General features: G+C 30.4%; 1 protein-coding gene across 1 annotated transcript; it reads right to left on the bottom strand.

The window, feature by feature from the left end:
• Positions 1-88: 88 nt before the first annotated feature.
• Positions 89-24,528, bottom strand: LOC113552776 (open rectifier potassium channel protein 1). Its single transcript, XM_026955698.1, has 9 exons — positions 23,976-24,528; positions 13,474-13,656; positions 11,594-11,715; positions 9,187-9,403; positions 8,106-8,353; positions 6,547-6,972; positions 5,851-6,044; positions 4,042-4,750; positions 89-773 (listed from the first exon to the last, which is right to left on the bottom strand). The coding sequence occupies exons 1-9, from the start codon at positions 24,112-24,114 to the stop codon at positions 513-515; spliced, it is 2,499 nt and encodes an 832-aa protein (XP_026811499.1). The 5' UTR covers positions 24,115-24,528; the 3' UTR covers positions 89-512.
• Between the last annotated feature and the right edge of the window lie 218 nt (positions 24,529-24,746).

Below are 24,746 nucleotides of genomic sequence, written 5' to 3'. Positions count from 1 at the left end.
ATTATAGGTGAAATAATACGTACACGCGAAACAGTTTCAATAAGTGAATAATGATAAAATAGGTGATAAAGAAAAACGATTTGTTTTATAAATTTTTAAATTTTGTTTTTAATAGTTTCATACGCGTCGCGTGTGTTGGTTGGATAACATATCACATTGTATACATAGTTAAGTAAAATAAATAACACAACGATAACAGAATAATATCATTACGTCGTGCGTTGTAAACGAAAAAACGGTTTTTCAATAAATTATAATAATAATTAATAATGCAGTAAAAACGTATAATAATTATTATGAATACCTATAATCATAAATTCAAAACTCATGAATATATTATATACATAGACGTTGTGTGTAATTTGTATATATAAATTTATTTATATTTTTGATCGACGGCAGCGGATGACGATCGATCAATAGCGATCGATGCATACTTTCAACCGTGAAGCAATAATTGTTATAATATATTATCGTCGGTGGGTGGGTGGGTGGATGGGCGATGTTCGCTGTCAGTCTTCGATGTTGAGCCGGACGTCTCCTCCGCCGGTTCCTATAAATCCTGCACCCGGTCCCACTACAGCTCCTCTTCCCTTAAGTTCGGAATCATCGGTAGTACCGTAGACGGTGTTGTTGGCCCCGGACGTCGTCGTCCAACACCGGGCGCTGCCGTTGTGTTCTGCAGGTCCCACTGTCGGCCTTATCGAGAACCTTCTGGTGCGCTTCTTCCTTGACCTTCTCGTGGTCGTTGCAGCTGCGGGCTGATCGTGAACCTGGCGAGGACAACGATAACAATAATAAATTATTTTAATATTTCTATACAAGATTAACTATCAACAGCACTAACAATAAAAATATAAACCTCGATGCAATTGTATATTCACACGTAAAATAACGATTTGTTCTCAGATGATTTATGTTTTACTATAGTGATCTACAAAGTATTAATCACAGGAACTCAAAATGTACTTTTATACAAATTATTATTTTCTATACTCAATGCAATTTTCACAGTACATAGACAAATTTTAAGCTATTTGTAGGTATTTTAAATTTTTGTTTTTTTATATATATAAATATAAACTTCGATAAAAAATTATATGCCCAGCCTAGAAACTTGAAAATTTAAAAAAGTTTCCTTATACATTTTTAATGCCATAAATAAAATATCGAAATTACAAGTGTAAAATTTTTTATAAGCATTTGAATTAAAATTTGATATTTAAATGAAAAAAATAACGATTTTCCTTTTATTGTTGTTGTACAATATGTAAATATTTGCGTATCATTATAAATAATTTCTTATTTGATATTGTGGTAATTAAGATTTAGAATAATGATAAATTACATAATGACGTTGTGTACACTGAGACATTTTTCATGATATGCGATCCATTCGTATTTTTTGGATTCGGCTATTATCACTAGTTAGGAATCTTTACAGTTAGTTTATTATTATCTACGTATAATATCTGTGTCCTACCATGACTAAAAAAACAGGCGTGTCGGCCAGTTCCATTTTTGCTGCCATCGCGCACGTTCCCCAGACATGTAGAAAACGATATAAACTGGATAATGTCAATTATTATTACCTATACTATTATAGTTATCAATATTATTTATTAACATCTATTCCAATCATGGGGAACATTTCATTCCCAGTGCTATATAACTGACGTGTTCGTTTGTTTTAAAACGATAGCGACGTATTATGTTATCATATCGCATGTTTCACTATCAGCGTGACGCAGCAGCCGAATAGGATTTAAAACTCACAGTCGAAGTAGAAATAGAATGGTTTTAAAAATAAATATTATACAAATTGTATGTCTAAATTTCGGTCAACGGTCTTGCACACTATGCGTTTATTCAGGAACGTATAAAAAATATACTTGGTAAGTACGCGTATAACGAAAATATATTTATAATATTATATCTCTCAGGTTATGAGGACAAAATATATTGGTGTTTTAACGTTTTGAAAAACAAATTAGTAATAGTTTAGTCCTATGATATATGCGTATTATGTCGCACGTCATTATTCACCTAGACCTTAAAGTTTTTATTTCTAGGACGTGATACAATAAACAATGTTTATAGCTGTAATAATAAGTATGTATGTTATCAATTATTATTAAACCGATGTCAGCTATGGTAATAATAACTGTTTTAGAATATTAATTATTATCTTACAGTTATTAAATTGTCATTACAACCATAGATTATGCGTTTTAATTTCTTTTTACATGTCATTATTATTACAAGGCTATTTAAATGAAAATCGTTTTTTTTTTTAATTTCATAAATAATCAAACTATAATTAACTAAGTAATAATAAAACTTTTATTTTGCATTTATTATTTTTAGAGCAAACTTTGGAATTTCGAAGTATTTTTATATCGCATACCAATGAATAAAAATTGAACATAACTTACAAAAAAGAAAAAGCTTAAACAGACATTATTTATTTTGCTTCATCATATTATGATAGAGGTATTAGCTATATTTTTACTTATACACATAACACACAAAAGCGACCACTGATGCTGATCGTTACTTGAAAATAGATAATATATTATATTAAAATATATAGAAATATAATTTGGTTGTTTTATTTATTTCAAAATTATATAAATTTAAAATTTATATCTTATCATTTTTATTTTCAAAACAATTTTCAAGGACAATTTTTAAATTTTATTAAAACATTAAATCATATTTTTAAAGGCATTTCCATATTTATTACAACATATTCTAAATTCACTACTTAATTATAATTTATAACATCACATGAAATAAAAATATGTCTTGATCATAAAACTATTATCATACACGATATCGTTACCACGGTCATACTTCGTCTAGGAATTAATAATTATACAGCCACTTACGTTTAACATGGTTTTACTGTATTTGAGTATAGTATTTATTCCGAAATAACGTCTTCTGCTCGAAAAATACAATAACACCGATTTGGAAACGTTTACAAGCGACTCGCCCGTTAGTCTGTTATCATACTCTTCGACAGTCAATCGTCTATTTATTCGAATTCAAACCTGCGTCGTTTGTCACATTGTGTCCAACAGTTGATAACTACCAACTCCGGAGATTATGGTAATTAGTGGTGAATGATACCATAACGGCCCATCAGTACTCGTATTATACGTTAAGAGATAAACGACGCGACCAACGGCGTAGCTATACGAATATGGTGGAAAAAATTTTACAAGACGATGCCAAGCCAGTGTGTTTAGAACGTTTCTTTGGTTTTATCAGACATAAAAAGTTATAAAATTTGTCCACCACCGTTATAGTTAAACAGATTATATTATTAAATATACAAGATACGGATTCCTGATTTAATTTCGTTATACATTTATAATAAATGTGGCGCCAATCACCTAATTTATCTATGAAATATGTCATAGTAGATTTTATAGCTGGGGGCTCACCAAGGGTTACTAAAAATACATTTATACATTTTTTCAGCTAAAAATTGAAAAAAAAAATGGTTTTACACTAAATTTGTGAGTAGTTTTTTTTTTATTTAATTGTTACATTGAAAAAAAAATTGGGGCCCAAGCTCCAGAGGGGCCCCTGGATGTACAATGTCATAGTATTTTTTAAACACTTCGGCGCCACTGCATTTATTGGAAAACTCGTTTTAACCAAAACCTTACAGATCGTGTGAACATAAATTATGTGTCTCGGTATATACCGTCCCACTGGAACCACTAGAATCGATAAATTTTATAACTGATCGCGCGATATTCAATCCGGCGTTTTTTATGCAATACAACGTACTTATATGTAACATTATTCTATAAGCAAACTCGACCAAGGTTCTAGTTATGGAACTAGACGGACAACGCGCTTGATCACGGCGTTTACTATATTATGTTTGCAAACGTGTTTACTCGGCCGATTAGCAAGCGGACAGTCCTAATTTCTCCGTTATAAAACGCATACAACGTTTACCGCCAATTGCCTCGTGACGCGTTTATAACGCAATGGGCGAGTCATAAATAATAGTATAGTTACCGCGTTCGTGGTACCGGCATCGGTGGCCGGCGTCGTCGTTGTGCTGACCGCCGTGGACGTGGACGACAGGGTCGACGTCAGCGACGAGTACTGCCACGATTCGCCGGACGCCCGCCGCGGCCGGTCCTGGAACAGCGTGAAAAGCGGAGACCGACGTTCGTGCCTGGCGACGGAGCCGAATCCGCCGCCGGTGACCGCCGACCGGTTACCAATGTGGTGCGCCCCCGACAACCCGCCAGTCACGGACGAACCGTCCAGCGACCGTTGCAACGTCATCAGAAAATCAGCCACGGCGATGGTGTTCGCGCAGTGGGCGAGCACCGGGTCCGGACTGGACAGGCGCCGGTGTCGCGGGTGTTCGGGCGCCGACGTTCCGAACACCTGCGGGTCGTGCACCACTTGGAGTCCGTGCGACCCGCGGTGTTGATACTGCACCGGCGCGCTCCGGCGGTCTAACGCCGCGCCGTTGTACGTGGACCCGTAACCGTAACCCTGGTCGTCGTTCAGGGACAGCCTGTGTCTGGGGTCGTCGTTCCACGTCTGTTCGCCGCCACCGCCGCCGCCGCCGCCGCCGTCGGCTAACTTTTCCGTCAACCATTTAGGCGCGATGTTGTTGGACAAGAAGTTGAACGCGGCCGCCGACATGCGACGCAGCTTCGGTACCCGAGGCTTGTTCTGGCCACCGCCGTGTTTAGCGTACTCGTTGAACCTGCAAAAACGAACGGCGTCGTGAGTACAGTAGGCGTAATGTTATGATTATTTTTTGTTTTTCGAAAATGTTATAATACATATTTTATTGATACGTATCGGTGAGGCAACGTTTTGGAAAATTGTTTACCTGTGTAATACTATTACGGCTTATAGTATTGTACGGATTGTGTCGCTACTCGTTTTACTGTGTTTATACACAAGAGAAACAATTTCCATATGAAAACTGCTAAGAAAAATAAGTGAAAAATAAGGTTAGGTAACACATTGTTCGTGACATTGCACCATTTGCACCATTATACTTTTCGCGTAACCGGCAAGTCATCGAAGCACGAAGAAAATATTGAGTTCCTTAAATAATAATACAAAACAGACACTTGGCTCGTGATTTGTGCGGATTTTTGCACCCGACAAAATCGTAAGGTCGACGATAATGATGTTTAGTCGTTTGTAACCGAAGGCCGTACGTCAGATGGACACGGCTGTGTATAGAATTTAATCGGTATCGTAATGTATGCAAACGAATTTCAGAACGGAATATCGTTTAAAGAATTTAAAAACAAAAAAAATATTGAACTTTCACATAAAGTGTCAGCGATCGGCGTTGCAACCTCTTACAGCGAGGTGATTTAATTATTATTATTTTTTTTTTTTTTTAACCAATACCCACTCGTTTTGAGTCTTTGTCTGAAAACAATATTTACGGTCAATAGCTCTATACGCTCTTCGTGATGTATGCAGAGCCAACTACTGTCGTCGACCTTACCAAACGTTACTGCGGGCGATAATAAAAACAAAATGCATCGTAATCGTTATTGTCGTTATCGTTTTTCATCAATGTAATGAATTTGGTATTAAAAATGATTTTATAATCTTTTATTTTTCAAATTATAGTACGTGATTGTTGTTTCAATTTTTCGTATTTTATTTTCTTTTACCTGCATCATATTGTGATCGTTTCTAAGTGATATTTTACGTTTTAATTTTTTCAATTTTTCAACAGTCTTACATTTTGTATTTGTTTGAATTTTTCTTTATCAACTAAACGTAGACTTTTTTAATTTTTATATAATTATATAAATACAATAATACTTCACTTACTTTTTGAAATTTTGATTGTCAGCTCCACCCCATGTGTCGTACTCGAAATACGAATTTCTGTGTTTGGGCGCGAACGCGTTTTCCCTGTTCAGCATATCACCGCCAACGGTCCACTCATTTTTTTCGCCGGCTATTTTATCTTCGGATGAGAACCCTTGCACGCCCTCGGAGAACGACAACGCTTTTCCCCTGTTCTATTTGCGAGAAAAAAACGATAAACGTTATTTATTTATTTATTTGCGTTATATTAAATGCAATGAATTTATTCTAATGATTTTTCCCTATTTCCCAAATCAAGATATAATATTGATGACGTAAACAAGTATAGGAAAGAAAAATATTTGTTGTCACTCATGCACATAAAGTATAATCTCAAATGCCAGTTGAAACGTTGAAAAGTGACCTTGTCCGTCGAGCGGACAGAAAATCCTTTCTCTTGATCTACGAGTGAACAATTTACTGTCCAGATCAGATGAACGATTAACAATCGGATAAATTAACGTATCGATACGTTTTGTGAAGTACTTACACAAAAATATATTAACCGGTAAAGGCAAGTTACTTCCGAGAAATTCTATGAAACATTGTGGTGTATGATTTAGGCACCCCAAACGGTAAGAACCGTTAACTAGAAATTCTCCTTCACCCAGAAACGCCGTGCCGCTAACCACAGGTCCCCCGGATCTATGTACTCACCGAATGTACGACGTCCTGATGCAAATGGTGATGAACGTGCTGCGACGACTGGTGCTGGTGATCGCCCGGCTGGTTGGGCACGGCTGTCTCTAGGGCGTCGACCACTCGGGACAGAATCTCGTAAGACGCTATGTCAGCGCCGAACGTGGCGTCTTTGTCGATGTGCGCCAAATCTATCTCAGACGTTGCCTTGGTGCGCCGGAGCAGTGACCGCATCTTGTTCTGGGACAGGGCCCGACGGCGCTTCATCCGATGCTTCTCGAACCGCCGGCGCACCGTCTCCTCGTCCTCGTCATCGGACGTCCGGCGCGCCGCCGGCACCTTTGCTGGCGTTTTACACAGCACCGGCCACTCGGTCAGGTTCGGCGCACTTCGGCTCCGCCTTAGTGGTTGGTCACGCAATGACACCTCTTTCTTGTACACCGGCTAAATGGGACACATCAAACGAATGCACAAGTCGTTATTATTGTAGTAGTAGATTGTTATTGTGGTGTTGTGTGTTGTTGGGCGAAAAATTGTACGTACATTTCACTGAAACCCCTCCTTTTTTTGGTATTTAGGTCTTCTAACCACTCACATATTATTTCGTTTGTACAAATACAATTGTATTTATAATTTTTTTTTTTTTTGTTGTTTTATTTTTTCTTAGAACACTTTTTGTTTAAATTTGTTTGATTGTCTCTAGAATCGATTCGATGTGCTTACAGGACTTAAAATATCGTATTTCACATTGGGAGGGGGGAAATCTAGGGAAACAGATCAAAAAAATTATGTACACTATTAAACAAATTCAATTAAATAGCGTTCTAAATTATAAAATTTAAAATATATATATATATATACAATTACAGTTTATGACCCCTAGGGGCTAAAGAGAAGTTTCTATCCCCCTGATACAAAAACTAAAATAAGTCCTGTATGAACGTCGAACAATTTTTGAAATCTGTCAAACAAATTTAAGCAAAATGTATACTCATAATAAATGTATAAAAGTTCCAAATTTAAAAGAGGGGATAATGCAATATACGTCGATTTTGATGATCCGTTATTAAACCTAACAAGCCAGAAACTTTCTATGAAGTTTGAAGTATTTACGAGTAACTTAACTATATCTATGTTTTTTATTATTTTTTTAGTGTGATGGTTTTTCAAGTCTAATTTTTTTTTTTATTAAAACTTACCATCGTTTTAGTATTATACAATATTTTAATGATAATTTTCTTAAAATATCAATGAAATTAATAAAACTTTAGATGAAAAACGTGAAGTTGAAAGGTCTACTCAGGATTTAGATTCTTAAAAATATATTACGTCTATTTTATATGTTAAAAATTAAAATATCAACTAACCAATTATATTATACAAGTAATTTTAACGATTGAGATCAAATAAATTAACTTATTAACCTGTTGTTTCAAATTTACAGAAATTAAATATTGTCAGTTGATTTTTGTTTTATATTTAATCATAAAATTTAAAAATCGCAGTTTATAATGATAAAAGTTATTTTTTGTACTACTGGTTCACATAAAATAATATATACAAATAACTAAACGAACTTTAAACTTCAGCAGGTACGATTCGTTGAGTACGCGTCTTATATACATGACGTCCTTGGTGAACTGATGCCAGATTTTCGTGTGTGTTTGCTTAAGTCGTTCCAAGAACAGGTGCTCGAGCGTCTTGGACCTCATCGCCCTCGATATGAAGCTGAGTATCATGAACAGGTAGCCCAGTCCGAACATAATCCAAAACACCAAGAACACCTTATACGCGTCGTACCATATATTTGTGTTGACAGTCTGCCCTGAAACACGCGGTTACGCGGTCGTCGTCCGGTTATAGCTGGGTACGTCTGTTACAGGGAGTGTTCAAAAAGTGTTGAAATCAATAAACGCTAATAACTCTTTGAACGGCTTATTGTTTTAGGTTCATCATATTATTTATAAGCGTATATGCGAATGTCATAGTCCTCTTAATTGTAATAAAATATGTAATAAAATTTGACTATATATATTTTATACATAATTATTAAATATTAAATTAATTTTTATATTATATACTTTAAATTAATTTTAAATACTTTTTTAATTTTTTTTATATATTTTGGGTATTTAGAAACAATTAAACGAAAAATAAACGCGAAAAATGTAATGAGTTTAACATTAATCTATTTTATACATATAGCTACATAATCTATGGAAAAAGAATCACACTAAAGAAAATTGTATAATAATTTTATTATGTTTCTTAAAAATAATATATCAATTAATAGTTATAAATGAAAATTTTCAATACTTAGTTATAACCTAAAACGTGTGATAAATTATAATGTTTACCACCCTTACCTATATAAAAAATGAAGTTAATAGAGGCTAGTAAATTATAATACATTTTATGTAGGTACCTATATTTAAAAATATCTCTTATTATTTTATATTTGCAATTAAATAGTAATTAAAAAAATGTATTTAAATGATTAATTAATTGGTTTTACGCTAAAATAAATACTTTTAACATTTTTTATATATTTATGTTTTTTTTTTTATTATATATATATACAAAAACATATTCAGATTTTTTTTTCATCAACATTTTTTTAAATTTTCACTAGGTTTATTATTAAATAGAATACCGTACCGGCAACATAGTCTCCGTAGCCGATGGTGGTCAACGTGACAAAAGTGAAATATACGCTCTCGTCAAATGTCCAATTTTCAAAATAGGATATGATTCCGGATGGGATGAAGATGAAGACAATTATTCCAGGTATCAGATACGTAACTATGTCCAAGATGAGGCTCAGTTGGGGTCCCATCATCCGTTGCGTCTTGTAGCTGTAATGAGCTCGGAGAATCTGCGGCGTATTTAGGAAAAAATTTAAAAATTATTGAGTTTGAATTTCTAATATTTATGCGTAACGGTAAAATACATAAAACCTTTACATTATACAATTTTAAATATGCATTTTTCAATACCAATATTACATAATATCGTTAAGCTATCGATGTTTTTACTTAACGATCCTTTTTTACTATTACCTACCTATTCATGAAAAATACGTAGATAGTGTAGTAAACTTACTTAACCAAACTAAAGATTCTTTAGCAATACATCACTGACTTTAGGCTACTCTTAGAGTTACACATAGTTTAATTGCACATTAAATCCAATCCCAAAAGTAGATAATAATTAATAATATTCAATATACTCGTATTGTTACATTATATTTTATTAATTTTATTCTCAATAACTTTATTTTAATATTATTAACGTATTGGACCGTATTTCGTGATATTGTTTTCATATTATCACTCACACTCCCACTTATTAGATATAATTTGGAGTGAATTCCAATCATATTAAATGGAATAGATCGTGCTATGTTTTTTGTTAGACTAAAATATGCTACTCTACAATATTATTATAGACATTTCGCACGCAATCTTAATAATTAATAATTATCCTGTAGTTTTATACGAGAGACTGTATTTTGTGTAGCTTAGTAACATGGGAATAACCACGAACAATTGGACGTTTTTCGTTTTGATTTCATTTAAATATTCGACTGTTGTACTCAAACATTAAACACGACAATAATAGAAATTATATGACAGTATAATATAAATATGACGCACTACGAGTATAGCAATCGCCTGATATAATATTTATATAACCTTATGGACGGACGTACATCATATATATATATATATATATATAACGTATAACGCGTATTCAATTGCGAGAAAAATGTTTCTTATTTTATTTGTTTTACGAAATTCGAGTGTACCTGCAGCCTATATCTTTTAGTGATGATACTATTATGACTGACTCATCGCGTATAGTAACGCCGTAATGCGCCGATATGCGCGTTCAAAATGTTATCTCGAGTAACATCGCCGAAAAAATAAATATTAGTATAAAAAATATTATGCGATATCAACCATAGAGTCAACGATCGTAAAACAATATAACACCAATATAAATTAATGAATGTCCGTCGGACATTTAAATCATTTTTTTGAGTAGTAGCAGTTGTAGTAGTTTAGTATATAGGCGTGTCAATACGAGTATATAATAAAATAAAATACCTAATAACTATATATTTGTATATCGTTATTATAGCCTCGTATCTTTTTTCATATTATATTATACTTATTATGCTTGCAACTTGCGTATACCACTATATACACGCTCATCGCTTTATCTCGCTTATTTTAACGTTGAATTTTATTTAATTATAGTACGTAGGTAAGTACTTTTTAACATTATACGCAAACGCAACTATTATCGAACGATGAAAATTCGTATTTAGAATAATTAATCAATCGCCCTTTTTTTTAAATCGTTTAGCAGTTCTGACGCTTTACAATGCCGAATAATTATACAATATATAATATTATGACTGTATAACAATTTACCATAGGTAATATACTATATTATTTAAACATATTGTACCTACGCAGCACTCGTGGTGAACTCGTATGGGACAACTATAATTATTATACCGCGGGTGTGTTCGGCGACCGTATAATTGAACGCGTTGACCGTGCAATAATATTAAATAGGTACCATAAAATATACCAATTTAATAGTATACCTAGTAAGTATTGCGATGGTATCACCGCAGTAATCGACCCGGCCGCGATCTTTCACGCTCATTTTCGGCACCGGAAATTGATATCCGGTCCAGCGGGTCGGTCGCAAAACGCGTGTTGCGTAATTTTTGCAGTGAGCGTACGGCCGCGACGTCAAAAATTATTTGCTTTATTTAAACCACATACTGTATAACGGCTGTGCACGTGGAACTGTTTATTCTGGATTATTTGTACACCGAGAGTGGGCTTTGTATTATTGCGAATCCCGTATACCCACTGAACGGTAAAAGAAATACGAATTTATAATTTTCTGCGATAAATCAGTTAGGTTGATATATTTTTTTTAATTTATTTGTAAAAAACCTAGATCGCATTTTCCGTTTTTGAGTGCTAGACAATTAATAACAATAAATAGTTAAATCATTATACATATTGTAAAATATACTCACTCTGGACTCGAAAAAGCTTCCTAGTTGCGTCAACACGATACCGTTGAGGGGGATGCCGATTAACGAGTACACCAACACCAGTATGCGTCCGGTACCGGAAGTCGGGTGTAAATTTCCATAACCTATAATAAATATTATAATGTACGACGTAATCATAATCAAAAATATTATTCGACAAGATTTCAATTTGACAAGATACTATGACGGTTTTATTTTTTTTACGTATTTTATTTAATTAATATTATTTCCTGTCATAAAGTCATTCGAATCAATTGGGTGCGATTCCTTAGAATTAAAAGTTGATTACTAAATCTGGAGCGCACACAGCTGCAGTCAGTATATTATTATTAATTTCCAACGATAAACGCCGTTTCACCATCGATTACTTTTATTTCCATAAATAAAATCATAGGCCATAACAATAGTATATAACGTTAAAAGCAGTAAGGTATTTAATACAAATACCGTGTTAACTGTATAGTAGACTTTTCCATCACAGTATACTATGTGTGTTTATAAGAAAGAGGTCATGTATCCATGTTTATATTATCTATGATTTAGATCCTTGCCAATTTTACTTAATGTTATAGCTAGGCACTTATTATGGTATCATAATATGATATTAAATGGCAAATTACACGTATCTATAATTACACTCATTGCGTATCTAACGTTTATATAATATGTAAATTACGCTAATTTGTGTAATAATAATATAAACTGAGATAAATCGTTTTAGTATACCTTATTTGATGATTAGGATGCAGCGTATATATAATTGCATGAATACGTGTTGGGTTAAACGACGATCGTAAAAAACCGAAAATCGGTACGCAATGAGGCGGCGTTTTGCACGCGCGTCTTATGTATGTGTACTTATATACATATATCGTGGGCATAACTCTGTAGTCTGTGCATAGAAACAATACTATTATTAATAAGATACTCGATGGAGCGCTAAGACATAATTTATTTATTGTGCAAATGCCATTTTTACAATTTTCGAAGGTTATCGTTATGCATGACATATACTCCGACATATACCATGTATAATACTATACATATTACATACTATATACTGCTACACGTGGCTCGCTGTTAGTTTCATTTTTCTGTGGCTGACTGAATCTCCCCGTACACGTTTGGACACGTTTGTCCAATAATAGTGGCGACATTTTGAATTAAAAAATGTATTATTTGATTACAATAATATTTGCCTCCTGTTATAATATATCTAACAGACTACCGACGCCGTTATAAACCGAATGGTTATTTTATCGAAGAGCACTCATCATTATTTAAAAACACGATTTTTGAAAAAAATTACACTTTATTTCTTATTTTAGAGAAAAATTGTATTGATAAAGAACTTAAAATACATCAAAATAGAAATTTGGACGAGTTTTTTTTAAGTTAAAAATATTTTAAGTTTAAATGCGAATGAAATAGTTGATAAACATTTTATGTTGTTTTTCTGTTCCACCTATTCATCTAAACTTTAAATATTATTTTACTTTGAAATTATAGATGTACGCTGTTTATCAAATAAGTTAAACACTTAAAATTATAAGGATAAAATACAATAGGTAATATATACTTTTTTTTATGTTTTGTTATAATCTAAAATTATGTACAATTATATTTTTAAATATTTTTGAATATTAAAGAATCATCTGGTATATCAGAGTCATAGTGAAATCTCCGATAACGATTCCGCGCACACTTTAAAATATATCATAAACAGATGCTTTAAACGTATTTTTAATTCATCTCATTATATTGTTATGTTCTATTATGCGATTTCAAAAATGACATGTCAAACAATAATGTTTGAAAAAAAATAAAAATTCGTTGTAGGCGTTTACCCTCACAACACTTACCGATCGTGCTCAACGTGGTCAGCGCGAAAAAGAAAGCGTTGTAGTACGTCCATTGGTACTGGTGCGCTTCTTCGTTGTCTGGACCTTCGTCCAACACCGTTTTGTTACAGTACGCGTTCAGTTGTTGGACAAACTGCTTGCGCACGTGGGCGTTAACTTGTGCATAATGTTTTGCAAGCAGTTCTGTAATAATAAAACAAATTACTTATTAGATTTGATTAAAAGTTTTTGTTAGTACGATATGCATATTTATATATATATATATATATATATTTAGGTATATGAGTCTTAAAGCTTAATCAGGCAGATATAATATTCTCCTAATAAATAATATTACGAGTATATTATTATATCTAAATTGTAATTAAATATCCACATCATATACCTATATATAATATACGAGGATAAACTCTTTGAGACATCATGTGTGTATAATGTATACACTATACATTATATTATATTGTAGTAAACATTTCATAACGGACACCTCTATGGCTCTACATAGCAGATAACTCAAAATAGCTACTTTCTACCAATTGAATCATCTAAATAAAAAACAAAAAATAATTTCAGAAACTGAGTGTCCAGTACTTAAAAGTTTCACTGCATATACATTATCTTGCGAACAAACCAATTTGACTATTAATTGCCAAATGTATTACACGGTTATAATCACTAGTCATATAGTCCAAACACTTAAAATATCTTAATTTCAATATAATATTTAATTTGTTATTAATAATCATTATTAAATAAATACGAGAAACTAACTATCATATATTATTATTATAATAATAAGTCATATTTTATTACATTCTGCCGAATGCGGATGTAGATAAAACTGTGTAGCACTACTCGACAGTTTGCAGCCGTTTAATTTATAATTTCATATAACGTAATCATATCGTTACGGTAATGGATATATCACAGAGTGATTCAACAAGCATGTTAACATCCAAACAAAATCGTTTCATGAAAAATGGTTAAGCAGACAGTTATTTTGAACATTTTAATGTATCCTTATCAAAATTCGAATGAGTAAATTATGAGTAGTTCAAATGTATCTATTTAAAGTTTAAATCTCATTTTGACTATGACACAAAATATGTGGATTTATAAATAGTTTAAAGTTTTAAACGTTTAAAATAATACATATTGGTACGGTCCAAATAATATTGAATATAGTATAAAAGAAATATAATAATAATTTAATAATTTGAATTTAATTAATACAAATATACCCAGGGAGCCACGGAACCCCTAAACTACTCTCCGAAGCACAGTTCGAGACAGTGGATATTTTAACTAATATACTGGGCGACATTAATGACGTCCAAAGAAAATTTTTTGTCGCCTTGCAGATGATATATTTAATTACTGGGCGACAACGATATTTTGTAAAAATGACAATGTTTGAAATTATTGTATAATTTATTAAATAATACTATTTCTTATGTTTAATTATATGTTGTTATTTATTTATATATTATATATATGTATATATAATTTCTTTTGATAATTTGAATTTTGAAAGTACAAATTTAATAATTATTTAGAATGAAAAAACCTATGTGACCGTTCACCGTAGGTACCCAATACTCATAGAATAGTAATTAAATTTATTCCACGCGAAAATATAACATGTTTCATCTGGTCTTCAGTCGTTCCGCCAAATATCTATAAATTAATTGTTTTCGATTTTATTTTAGTCAAATACGATACATAAAATCAGGCCAGAAACAATAATGGACCTCGCTACGGATCTAAGTTGGCGGCTCCGGATGTATTGCGCAGTGAGATCGCTGCAAGGTGTCGTTTCGGCGGAAAACTTGGCCTGTCCGAGACACGGCACCTATCAACAGGTACGTGACATTGTATTATTATTATAATAATTTAAAACGTTCGTATTTTTGTGCGATTTACGGTGATTTGTTGCAAAATGTCGAAGGTAGCGGTGTCCTCGAATCGAATCCCTAGGTATAGTATAATATTACAGTCGATCGACACCAATGATATATTATATTAAGTGTACTATTATATCATAATATCATTATCAAAACGTTTATGGACTTGCAATTTACCTCGCGAAAAAAAAAATACAATAATAACCGCATTCGCCTTGGGATTTTGGTTTTTTTCTTTTTATTCTATTATAAGCAGTATTTATTTTAATATTATTAAATATGTACCATAGTATATTGTAAATCTGTTATAATAATATAATATATACATCATAAATGGCATAGACCCGGGCCCACGGGTTGTGAAACCGACTTCTCGCATAAGGTTTTATATACTTTCCAATCTGTCCGTTACGTTAATAATATTAATATTGTATTTATATTATACAAGTATAAACGGTGAAAAATTATAATTTGGGAAAAAACAATTTGCCGTCACGGGTATGCATTACGTATGCATATTATAATATGCAAACGGTGCGTGGTAATAATCGCGAGACTTAACGGTTTGTTAAGCGATTATTATTAGTTATTTTTTTTATTTTCACTACTCTTCGTGCGACGACCGGACACTGAATAACGGCGAACCAAATATCCTCTTATAAGACAATAATTGACAAAGGATTTAAACACCGTGTGTTTATCGTATTTTTGTTGTTATTATTTTTCGTATGTTTTCGCGATGCGTTATAATCGATATGACATCAAATTATTTTTTTAATTTCACGACATACGCGTACATATTAATTTAAAAACGAGAACTTGAATTAAAATACAATCGGACGGCGTTCGTTTGTGCTAACTCGACAACGATTTAATGAATTACGTATCGTCAGCTAGAACCGTTGTGAACTCATAAAATTCAAAATGTTATCAAATAAGCTACGATGTATCAATAAAATTTAATGTTTTGTTCGAGAACTTGCTATAAGCTATAGAACGTTTTAACGGCGTTCGGTCTCTTGAGTTATATGCAATATATTATACTACTATTAAGTATTAATATTATACTGTATACGTACGCCATGATGTTCATAAGCCTCAAACATTGTTTATATTGTTTCTTGTATCTAGTAGATATACCTATTAATTATTTTCATACATTTTATTCAATACACGTAATTTTTCCTAAAAATTATATTATAGTAGAATCCTAAGATAACGGAATTGTTTTTAAATCCATATTACACAATAATTTGTTAAGATGTTCTTGTATTCATATGTTAAGTAGGTATACTGCAGTATTTCAACAAGTTTTCGAAATTGTTGCAATTTTTTTTCTGCCTTATAATTTAATTATAAATTGTAAAGTGAAAATGTATATTAGTATATTATATTTTGTATGGAAAAAAAACAAATCAACATTTATTATATTCAGTATTTTTTTTTTACTCGTTATCGTAATATTATGTAATACAACGAAAATGATAAATCAAATGCGCGCGCACAATAATAATAATAATTACTTCGATGAAACATATTTTACAATGAATAATATGTTTATTATACACTGTGCGTATCCAATATCCATATTATATCTTTGAAACCATCGTTTATAAATTTCGTGTAAATCAGTTATCGGTATGTAAAATGTTATAATCACTATAGTATTATCTTAATAAATTATCGTGTTCGAGTTGGACTCCGAGACTCGTCCAATATAATATATAATGATACGATATATGAAATAAACGTAAATAATAATATAAAGTATAAAAAAAAAATAATTGATAAATTATAATATTGTGTTAACATAAGCGCTCATATAACAAAACTGCTATTAAAAATATGACCAGCACCTATTATATTATGTACCCAAATAATAAGAATAATAATAAGATAACACATTTACATACCATGCGTGATAACAGCATTATACCAGTAGGTACACAATTCTTTGGTCTATTATTCAGATATACACATTATATATTACAGTATATTTATTTGATTTGATAATTTAAATATTATTTTAAAAACATTTAAAATACCTATAACCTATAATATTCAGCCAAAGGCAAAAGCAAAAAATATTATGTAACATAACCTATACATTGCTGAATGATCATTTCTAACTACTTATTATACAGGAACTATTACTTTCTAAATCCTATTTTTTATTTTAAAAATATATTTTTATATACAATTTAAACTATACAAAAATATTTTTTCAACAGAATAATAATTTGTATAACTTTTTAAAATTACACACTATTTACATCCTTATGGCTTATATATTATAATCTGAACAAATCATTAAATAAATTCCCCAAATATTTCTTTTAAATTATTTTATACAATTTTAATTGATATTTTTTAATGATATTCACTGTTTTATACTATACATAATAATTTTTATAAAATTTCTGATAATATAAATTTAAATTTAAAATAGTATAGGTTCTTTTTGAGTTTTAAACATTATTTAGGTACTATGCACCTACTAAGGATAAAAGTCTATAATAGTAAAATGTTTATTATCTAAAATATACGAGAGCTATAATGGTTTTAAAATATTATAGTTATTAAATTTTAATTTCATTTCATTAACATTTTCAAAAAAAACATGTACTTAATAATATACAGGAAAATATATTACATTATTGCTATATATTTTCACTATCTATAATTAATGTGTTTGAAACATTTGTATTGTCACGGAACACTCATTACGTGCTATAAAAATTTAAATATTAGAAAGCATAGAAAATAATAATTCTTAAAACTAAAGTCTTAATAAAATACATTATTGACAGATATAACAGAAAATGTAAATTGAATCGCCCTGTATAGGTAGGTATATTAATTATATTTATAACTATTAATTCATAACGGTCAACATTTCAACACGAATAGTATTATAATCATTATAACATTGTACAGGTATTAAAGTTTAGAGTGTATAGATAGATCGTTAATATTGTTATCAATTTAAAGTCCAAATTTTCTCGTATAAATACATTGTAATGATAATAATGTACTAAACACTGGCGCTAATGGTGGACAGCCGAGAGGTTAGACAGTAGACACGTAATTTGTACAAAAAAATTCTATCTTGCATAACATATACATATATAACAACGTTATAAAAGCATAATATAATATAATGTTTACTTGGTGATTATGAAATATTTACCACGTTATTATTACAGCTTTGTAGAAACTATAGTATGTTTGAAAATCGTAATTCATCCATTTGAAGACGAATTATAATATAATTATGATAATTATTATGCTATTGCTACTACTTAAGGTGTATGATAAGTATACTGTCTAGGTACCTAATATATTAGTGAAAAAAACCCAATTCTTACTTGATAATATAAACAATTTCTTTGTTTTTATAATGCATGGTGACTGTTGTACTTATTTCCAATCCGTTATTAGTCTCCTGTACATCACGGTCGTCGTTTAAATTGAGCGCATTTGATGACGGTGTGTTTACAACCGAACAATAAAAATTAAAGAAAAAAAACAAATATAGCTTTTATATTACACCCGAGTAATAATACTAACAAGTAATAATAATAATACTAAAAATATTATTGCAGCAATAATTCTTTGTATACTTCGGACACATTTGTATTTTAAAATTTGTTCACGATAAAATAAATTAAATAACGCTAGCCAACATTTGTCTATCGACAAAAAAAATGACTTAATGAGTTTAATCATATTATTACCAGTGGACCGGTATATTATGTACACAATGTGTCTTAACAGACCATACAACTAAAATGCGTAATCACTAATATAAGTACACCATTACTATAATATTAGGGAATAGATATATCAATTTTATAAAGCTTAGTGTTATAAAGCGGTTACATATCAACGTATTAAAAACTGAAAACGTTTCAAGATTTGGTAAGATGGAAAATCTGTTTTAAGTTTCATCGGTTGCATCCAAAAACCACGCACTATTGTTAATCAATAAACCAACTGTATTATGAACGTTAAATTTTAAGTACTACATTTTGTTTTTAATTGTAATTTTCTAATTATCGAAAATGAAAAAATTACGTATATTTATAAAGAGGATGAAATTATTGTTGTAACTTCAAAAAAACATTTTAAACTTATATAATCTAATGATTCTAATGTAATTTTTACGATGAGTTTACCTTCTTAGCTGACGATAATTTAATTTTAATTTTTTTTTTAAATAAATATATGTAATATATATAACATATATTACATTTAAAAATATATTCATTTTTAAGAAATTTTATTATAAACCGTACGATTTTTAGATAAAAAAAAAAAAGTAATTTTTCATGAATTTCATCTATAATGTATGGTTTTTGGATTTAACGTTTTTAACAACATTGTATTGTAATATTTTTTTTTTGTTTTTGTCTTTCCTCTTACATTATTTTATTTTCTTATTTTGAATTTTTGAGTAGAATATGAGGTTTTTTTTATTTGATATAATTTTGAAATATAAATTAGGTGTTTAGTAATTGTTCAACATATTTTCACGAAAACATTTATCATGTATTATGAAGTATAATTTATAACTATATTTTAGTATGGTGAAATGGATATATAGCTGTAACTAAAAATGATAAGATGGTATTTTGCGCCAATTTTATTACCTGTAATTTGCGCCACCAATAGGTAAATTTAAGTACATATATAATTTGCACTACATCTAAAAATTAATTTCAGTAATTTGCGCCACGACAGAAAACGAAATAGAATATGGAATCTGTGCCATACTTTTAACTTCAATTGTTGGAATTTAAGTATACTTACATACATTTATTTATAACTATAATATGATGGTTGAATTTTATACATTGGAATTATACTTTTTTTAAATTAATTTTAATAATTTTTTAGAAATGTATAACTATTAAAATGAACTTAATTAATCAATGATTAAAAATACAATATGTTAATCTGTAAAAATATTTTTTTAATTATTTTAATCTTATGTACATTTATTTATAGTTATAATATGACTGATTTTTGTATGGTTTTTTAATAATAGGAATTGTAGGTATTTATTTTAATATTTTTTTAAATAATTTTCAAGAAATGTATAATTATTAAAATTAACTTGATTGATCAATGATTAAAATTACAATAATATGTTATTTTGTAAAAAAAATTGTTTAGTTAAATAAAAGTGGCGCAAATTACAATTTCGATAAGGCGAATAATGGTCTAAATTACAATTTTTGAAGATAAAAAATGGTGCAGATTATATAATGTCCTTTTATTTAGTTATATGTGGCGCAAATCACCAAATAAATTTTTAAATGTGGCGCAAATTACATAAATATTTTTTTTCTTCAGGTTGTTTTTGACGCAAATTACATACGCCCTAAAAATGTCCTTACGACCTTATGTCACGGTATCTTGCAACTATGTTTTTTTTTTTAATATACAACTCATTATATATAATATTGAACTTTCATGAGTCCAGTATCATATAATTACTTCAATACAGAATGATTATTTTAACAAAAAAAAAACACTCATTATATCTCAAAAAGTATTACAAAACGTTTTTGATAATTTTTTTTTTTTTAGTTTTACCAATAAGTATTTTTACTAGTTTTCTCTATCTTATATTTTTTTTATTTGAATGATAATATACATTTATTAATATTATACATTCCAAGGAAGAATATTTTTTTGAGAATTTCCATGTTTGAAAATCGAAATTTAAATAAGTAGTTTATATTAATTATAACTTATAATATAATTTAAATTTCTTTAAAATTTTAGTTAATGCTATAAATGAAGTAGAGAACTAACGTTTTGATATGTACCCTAATCTCTATACTACTCCACTCTTGTTATCTAGACTTTAAATACTTATAAATAATATCTTATTTAATATTTCGATATTCAGCATAACAATTTTCTAAAGAAAATTAGAAAATTAAGGAGTTTTCTCCAATGTATAAAATTAAAAAATTACGTTCTAGATTAAATAAATAAAACATTTTTCCTTAAAAAACGTTCTTTTGTTATGACTTTTATAATTAATTATGTAAAAAGATATCTAAAATCTTTTGTAAATACTTGCCGGATAATGAGTGTTAACTGATAAAAAAATCACCCAGTATATATGACATACACAATAATAATTAATACTTTATGTCCATATAAGACGTGGGGACATACACTACACTGCAGAGTTGTGCGATTTTGCGCGTACCTAATTGACTTGATTTCCACTCGTCATCATCGTACAGTATAATAAATACGTGTATGTAATGTATGTTATAACGCTCAGACATAAAAACTTGTCGTTTGTAAACGAGTTCTACTCGTCACAAAATATAATAATAATAATTGTGTTTTGGCGCGCGTCGTAAATTTGTCAATTTAACTGGATTTTTCAAAAATATTAAAAACTGTGAGTAGACACATAACGCTGTAATAATAATAAAATATAGTGTATTTGTCTAATGGCTAAAATTATATAGTATTATAAATATAATATATACCTAAACCTATTTTACGTATGTTATTCACCAATTTGCAATATTAACATCGAACGTCAATGACACTTTACAATATATATATTATTATAGGTAAATGAGCACGATAATGTTATCCAATTATTCTAAATTAGCATTACAGCTGGTGCCCTACCTACTCACAACTTACTTAAATTATAAAGTGAACAGCAGTGGTGTTCATATATTATGTGTATAATTTTATATGGCAACTGATTTTAATATATGAACAATAAATATTAAATACTATATGTAATACTAATGTATAACCAATAATAGATTGAATTGACGTATATCGTCATCGAATATTATACATTGTCCGTTTGATCGCAAATTAACATTGTAGAGTATAATACTTTGTTACTTACTATTTTCTAACAATTAAAAATTATGAATTGGGTTTCAGAAGGAAAAAACCTTAGTAGGTACCGGTAGAAAAATGATTGCGTCTAGCGGGAATTTACCAATTATTGTACGCGTATATACACGTGGTGAATCAACAGGTTATACATACATAATATTTTTCAGTAAATTGCATTACACTTACGATAGAGTTTACCCGTTCGGTCAGATGAATAATATTGGTAAGATAAACAATTAATACTATCATATTATAATATATTGTACACGAGAGGCCCGCTGAAAACCACCAAGATACCTACATACTTTTTGTACGTGCAAAACATGGTTTCGAACAAAGAAAATATTGGTATACTTATTATACAACTAAGAGTACATGATAATACAGAATTTATTACTGTTAAAACATTTAAACATTTAAATAAGAGTAATGTATTATTCCGGTGAAGGCCATCATTCAATAGATGATGGAATTTTAATCAAAACCCTCCCAATTCTAAAAACAGCGCCCTATTTTTTGCATTCGAGAAATTTACAGCGATTTAAAAAAAAAAAAAGTAGATTTTTTTATTTTATTAAGCAACAGTTGGCTGTAGAGTTTGTTCTCATTAACCTATATTACTATTTTTTACGAATTCGCTTAAAATTATTTATTTTTAACATATAATATTTAAACTTTTTTTATCGACAATTAATTATGAGTGCAATATACTAATATAATTCGATTTTTATCTACAAAACTCCGCGTTTTAGAAATTCCCTTTACATAATTAATATCTTTACGTGGTTAGATCGAAAATCGAAATATTTATTCAATCCGTAGTAATTTATTTTATCAATGATAAAATGTTTGTATGTCTGGTGTTATTTTGGTTAAAAAAAAACAAACATAAACTGTATGGGCAAGAATTATTGTTAATCTGATTAAATATTATAAATAATAATTTATACGTAAAATAACTGCAAGGTATACATAAATTGTGTATTCAATGATTTTAATAATAAATATTACATTTTATAACTTAAGATTAAAATTTAATTTCAATGCAGTTAATCGGTCAAAGTATTATGGATACAGTTGCAACTGTATTGTATCAAAACCAGATTGTGGAAGAATACAAACACATTCAATTAAATTAAATAAAGAGATTTATTATTATTTTTAAATTCTGCTAACTAAACTAGGACTGTGATCAGGTATAAAAATTACACACATTTTATCATAATTAATAATATAATATAATATCATCACTATCTAGAATTTATAACGATAATGTTATATAGCTATTACGATTTTACACACGGAATTCGTTGAAAAAATTGGAGAGGTAAAAAAAAATATGTTTTTGAAAGCGCATTGTATGTTAACGGTTAAACATTATTCGGAAATTCTATTATCTCGGCGTTTCTATAAACGTGGAGAGTGGTATATAGGTATACATATTATACGCCATGCCTTAAAAGTTTGTTTTAAATCCACATTTTGGGAAGTTTTATGATCTACACCTCCCCGCCATAAATTATTTAACATATCACATATTAATATACCTATAATACTATATGACTACACTACAAACGCGAGCATGTACGATTTTCGTGTTGAACCTGGTACACCACGCTGAAAAATTCTTTCAGAGCTACCGAAGAGCATATTATGCAAGTCTCGTGTGCACCATAAGCAGTATAATATACACGTGCATCTCACCTTTGAGCTCGAGCCGTTCCAAAATCTCCAAATAATGCCTTTTCTCCTCTTCCTTGCGCTCGATCCGGTAAAACACGAACGCGCCCAGGCAAAGGTATCCCACGAAAACGGCAAACCCGACGAACCATCTGCCGATCATTTTATTGCATACGGATTCGGCCAGACCATCGCCCCCTGCACTAACGCGGTTTGTGATTTACACGACGGTGAGAAGCCCGTCGATGCGGTGACGAGTCCGACGCTGGAGAACGAGAAAATCACATGATAACAACAATAAATAATAAAATAAAAAAAATAAAAACGATAAGAAAAACCGCGTGATGGAACTTAAATCAATATTATATATATATTATGATTTTTGTATCGAGTTTATATCGTTATCGCCGGCGAACGGACGGACGAACTGCAGACGCGCGCTTTTCGTTCCGCTGGTAATGTCGGCCGGCAGTTGTGTGTCGACGACGATGACAACAACAGGAACAGCAGCAACAGCAGCTTTGGCGCGTATATCATATATTATTATGTGCAGTGCGGACGATGCGTCGGCGGACCACGAGGCGTGGCGGCGGTGATAAGGAGAACAGTAATACACGACCGTAATAATAGTAATGTATTATTTAGTAATTGAAAGAGGAAAGAGAAACGAAAACTCGTCTTAATCGGCCGGCAGATAAAAGGTGACATAATAACGCGTATTGGCGTATACAGCGTAGAGCCCAAGACAAGCGCATAAAGTATAAAATATTATAAATTTACTCTTCCCAGTTTACA

The sequence above is a fragment of the Rhopalosiphum maidis genome, chromosome 2, assembly GCF_003676215.2.
Source record: "Rhopalosiphum maidis isolate BTI-1 chromosome 2, ASM367621v3, whole genome shotgun sequence".
NCBI classification, from domain to species: Eukaryota; Metazoa; Arthropoda; class Insecta; order Hemiptera; family Aphididae; genus Rhopalosiphum; species Rhopalosiphum maidis.
The sequence above is the reverse complement of the archived record's forward strand: the minus strand, read 5'-3'. Positions and strand labels throughout refer to the sequence as shown.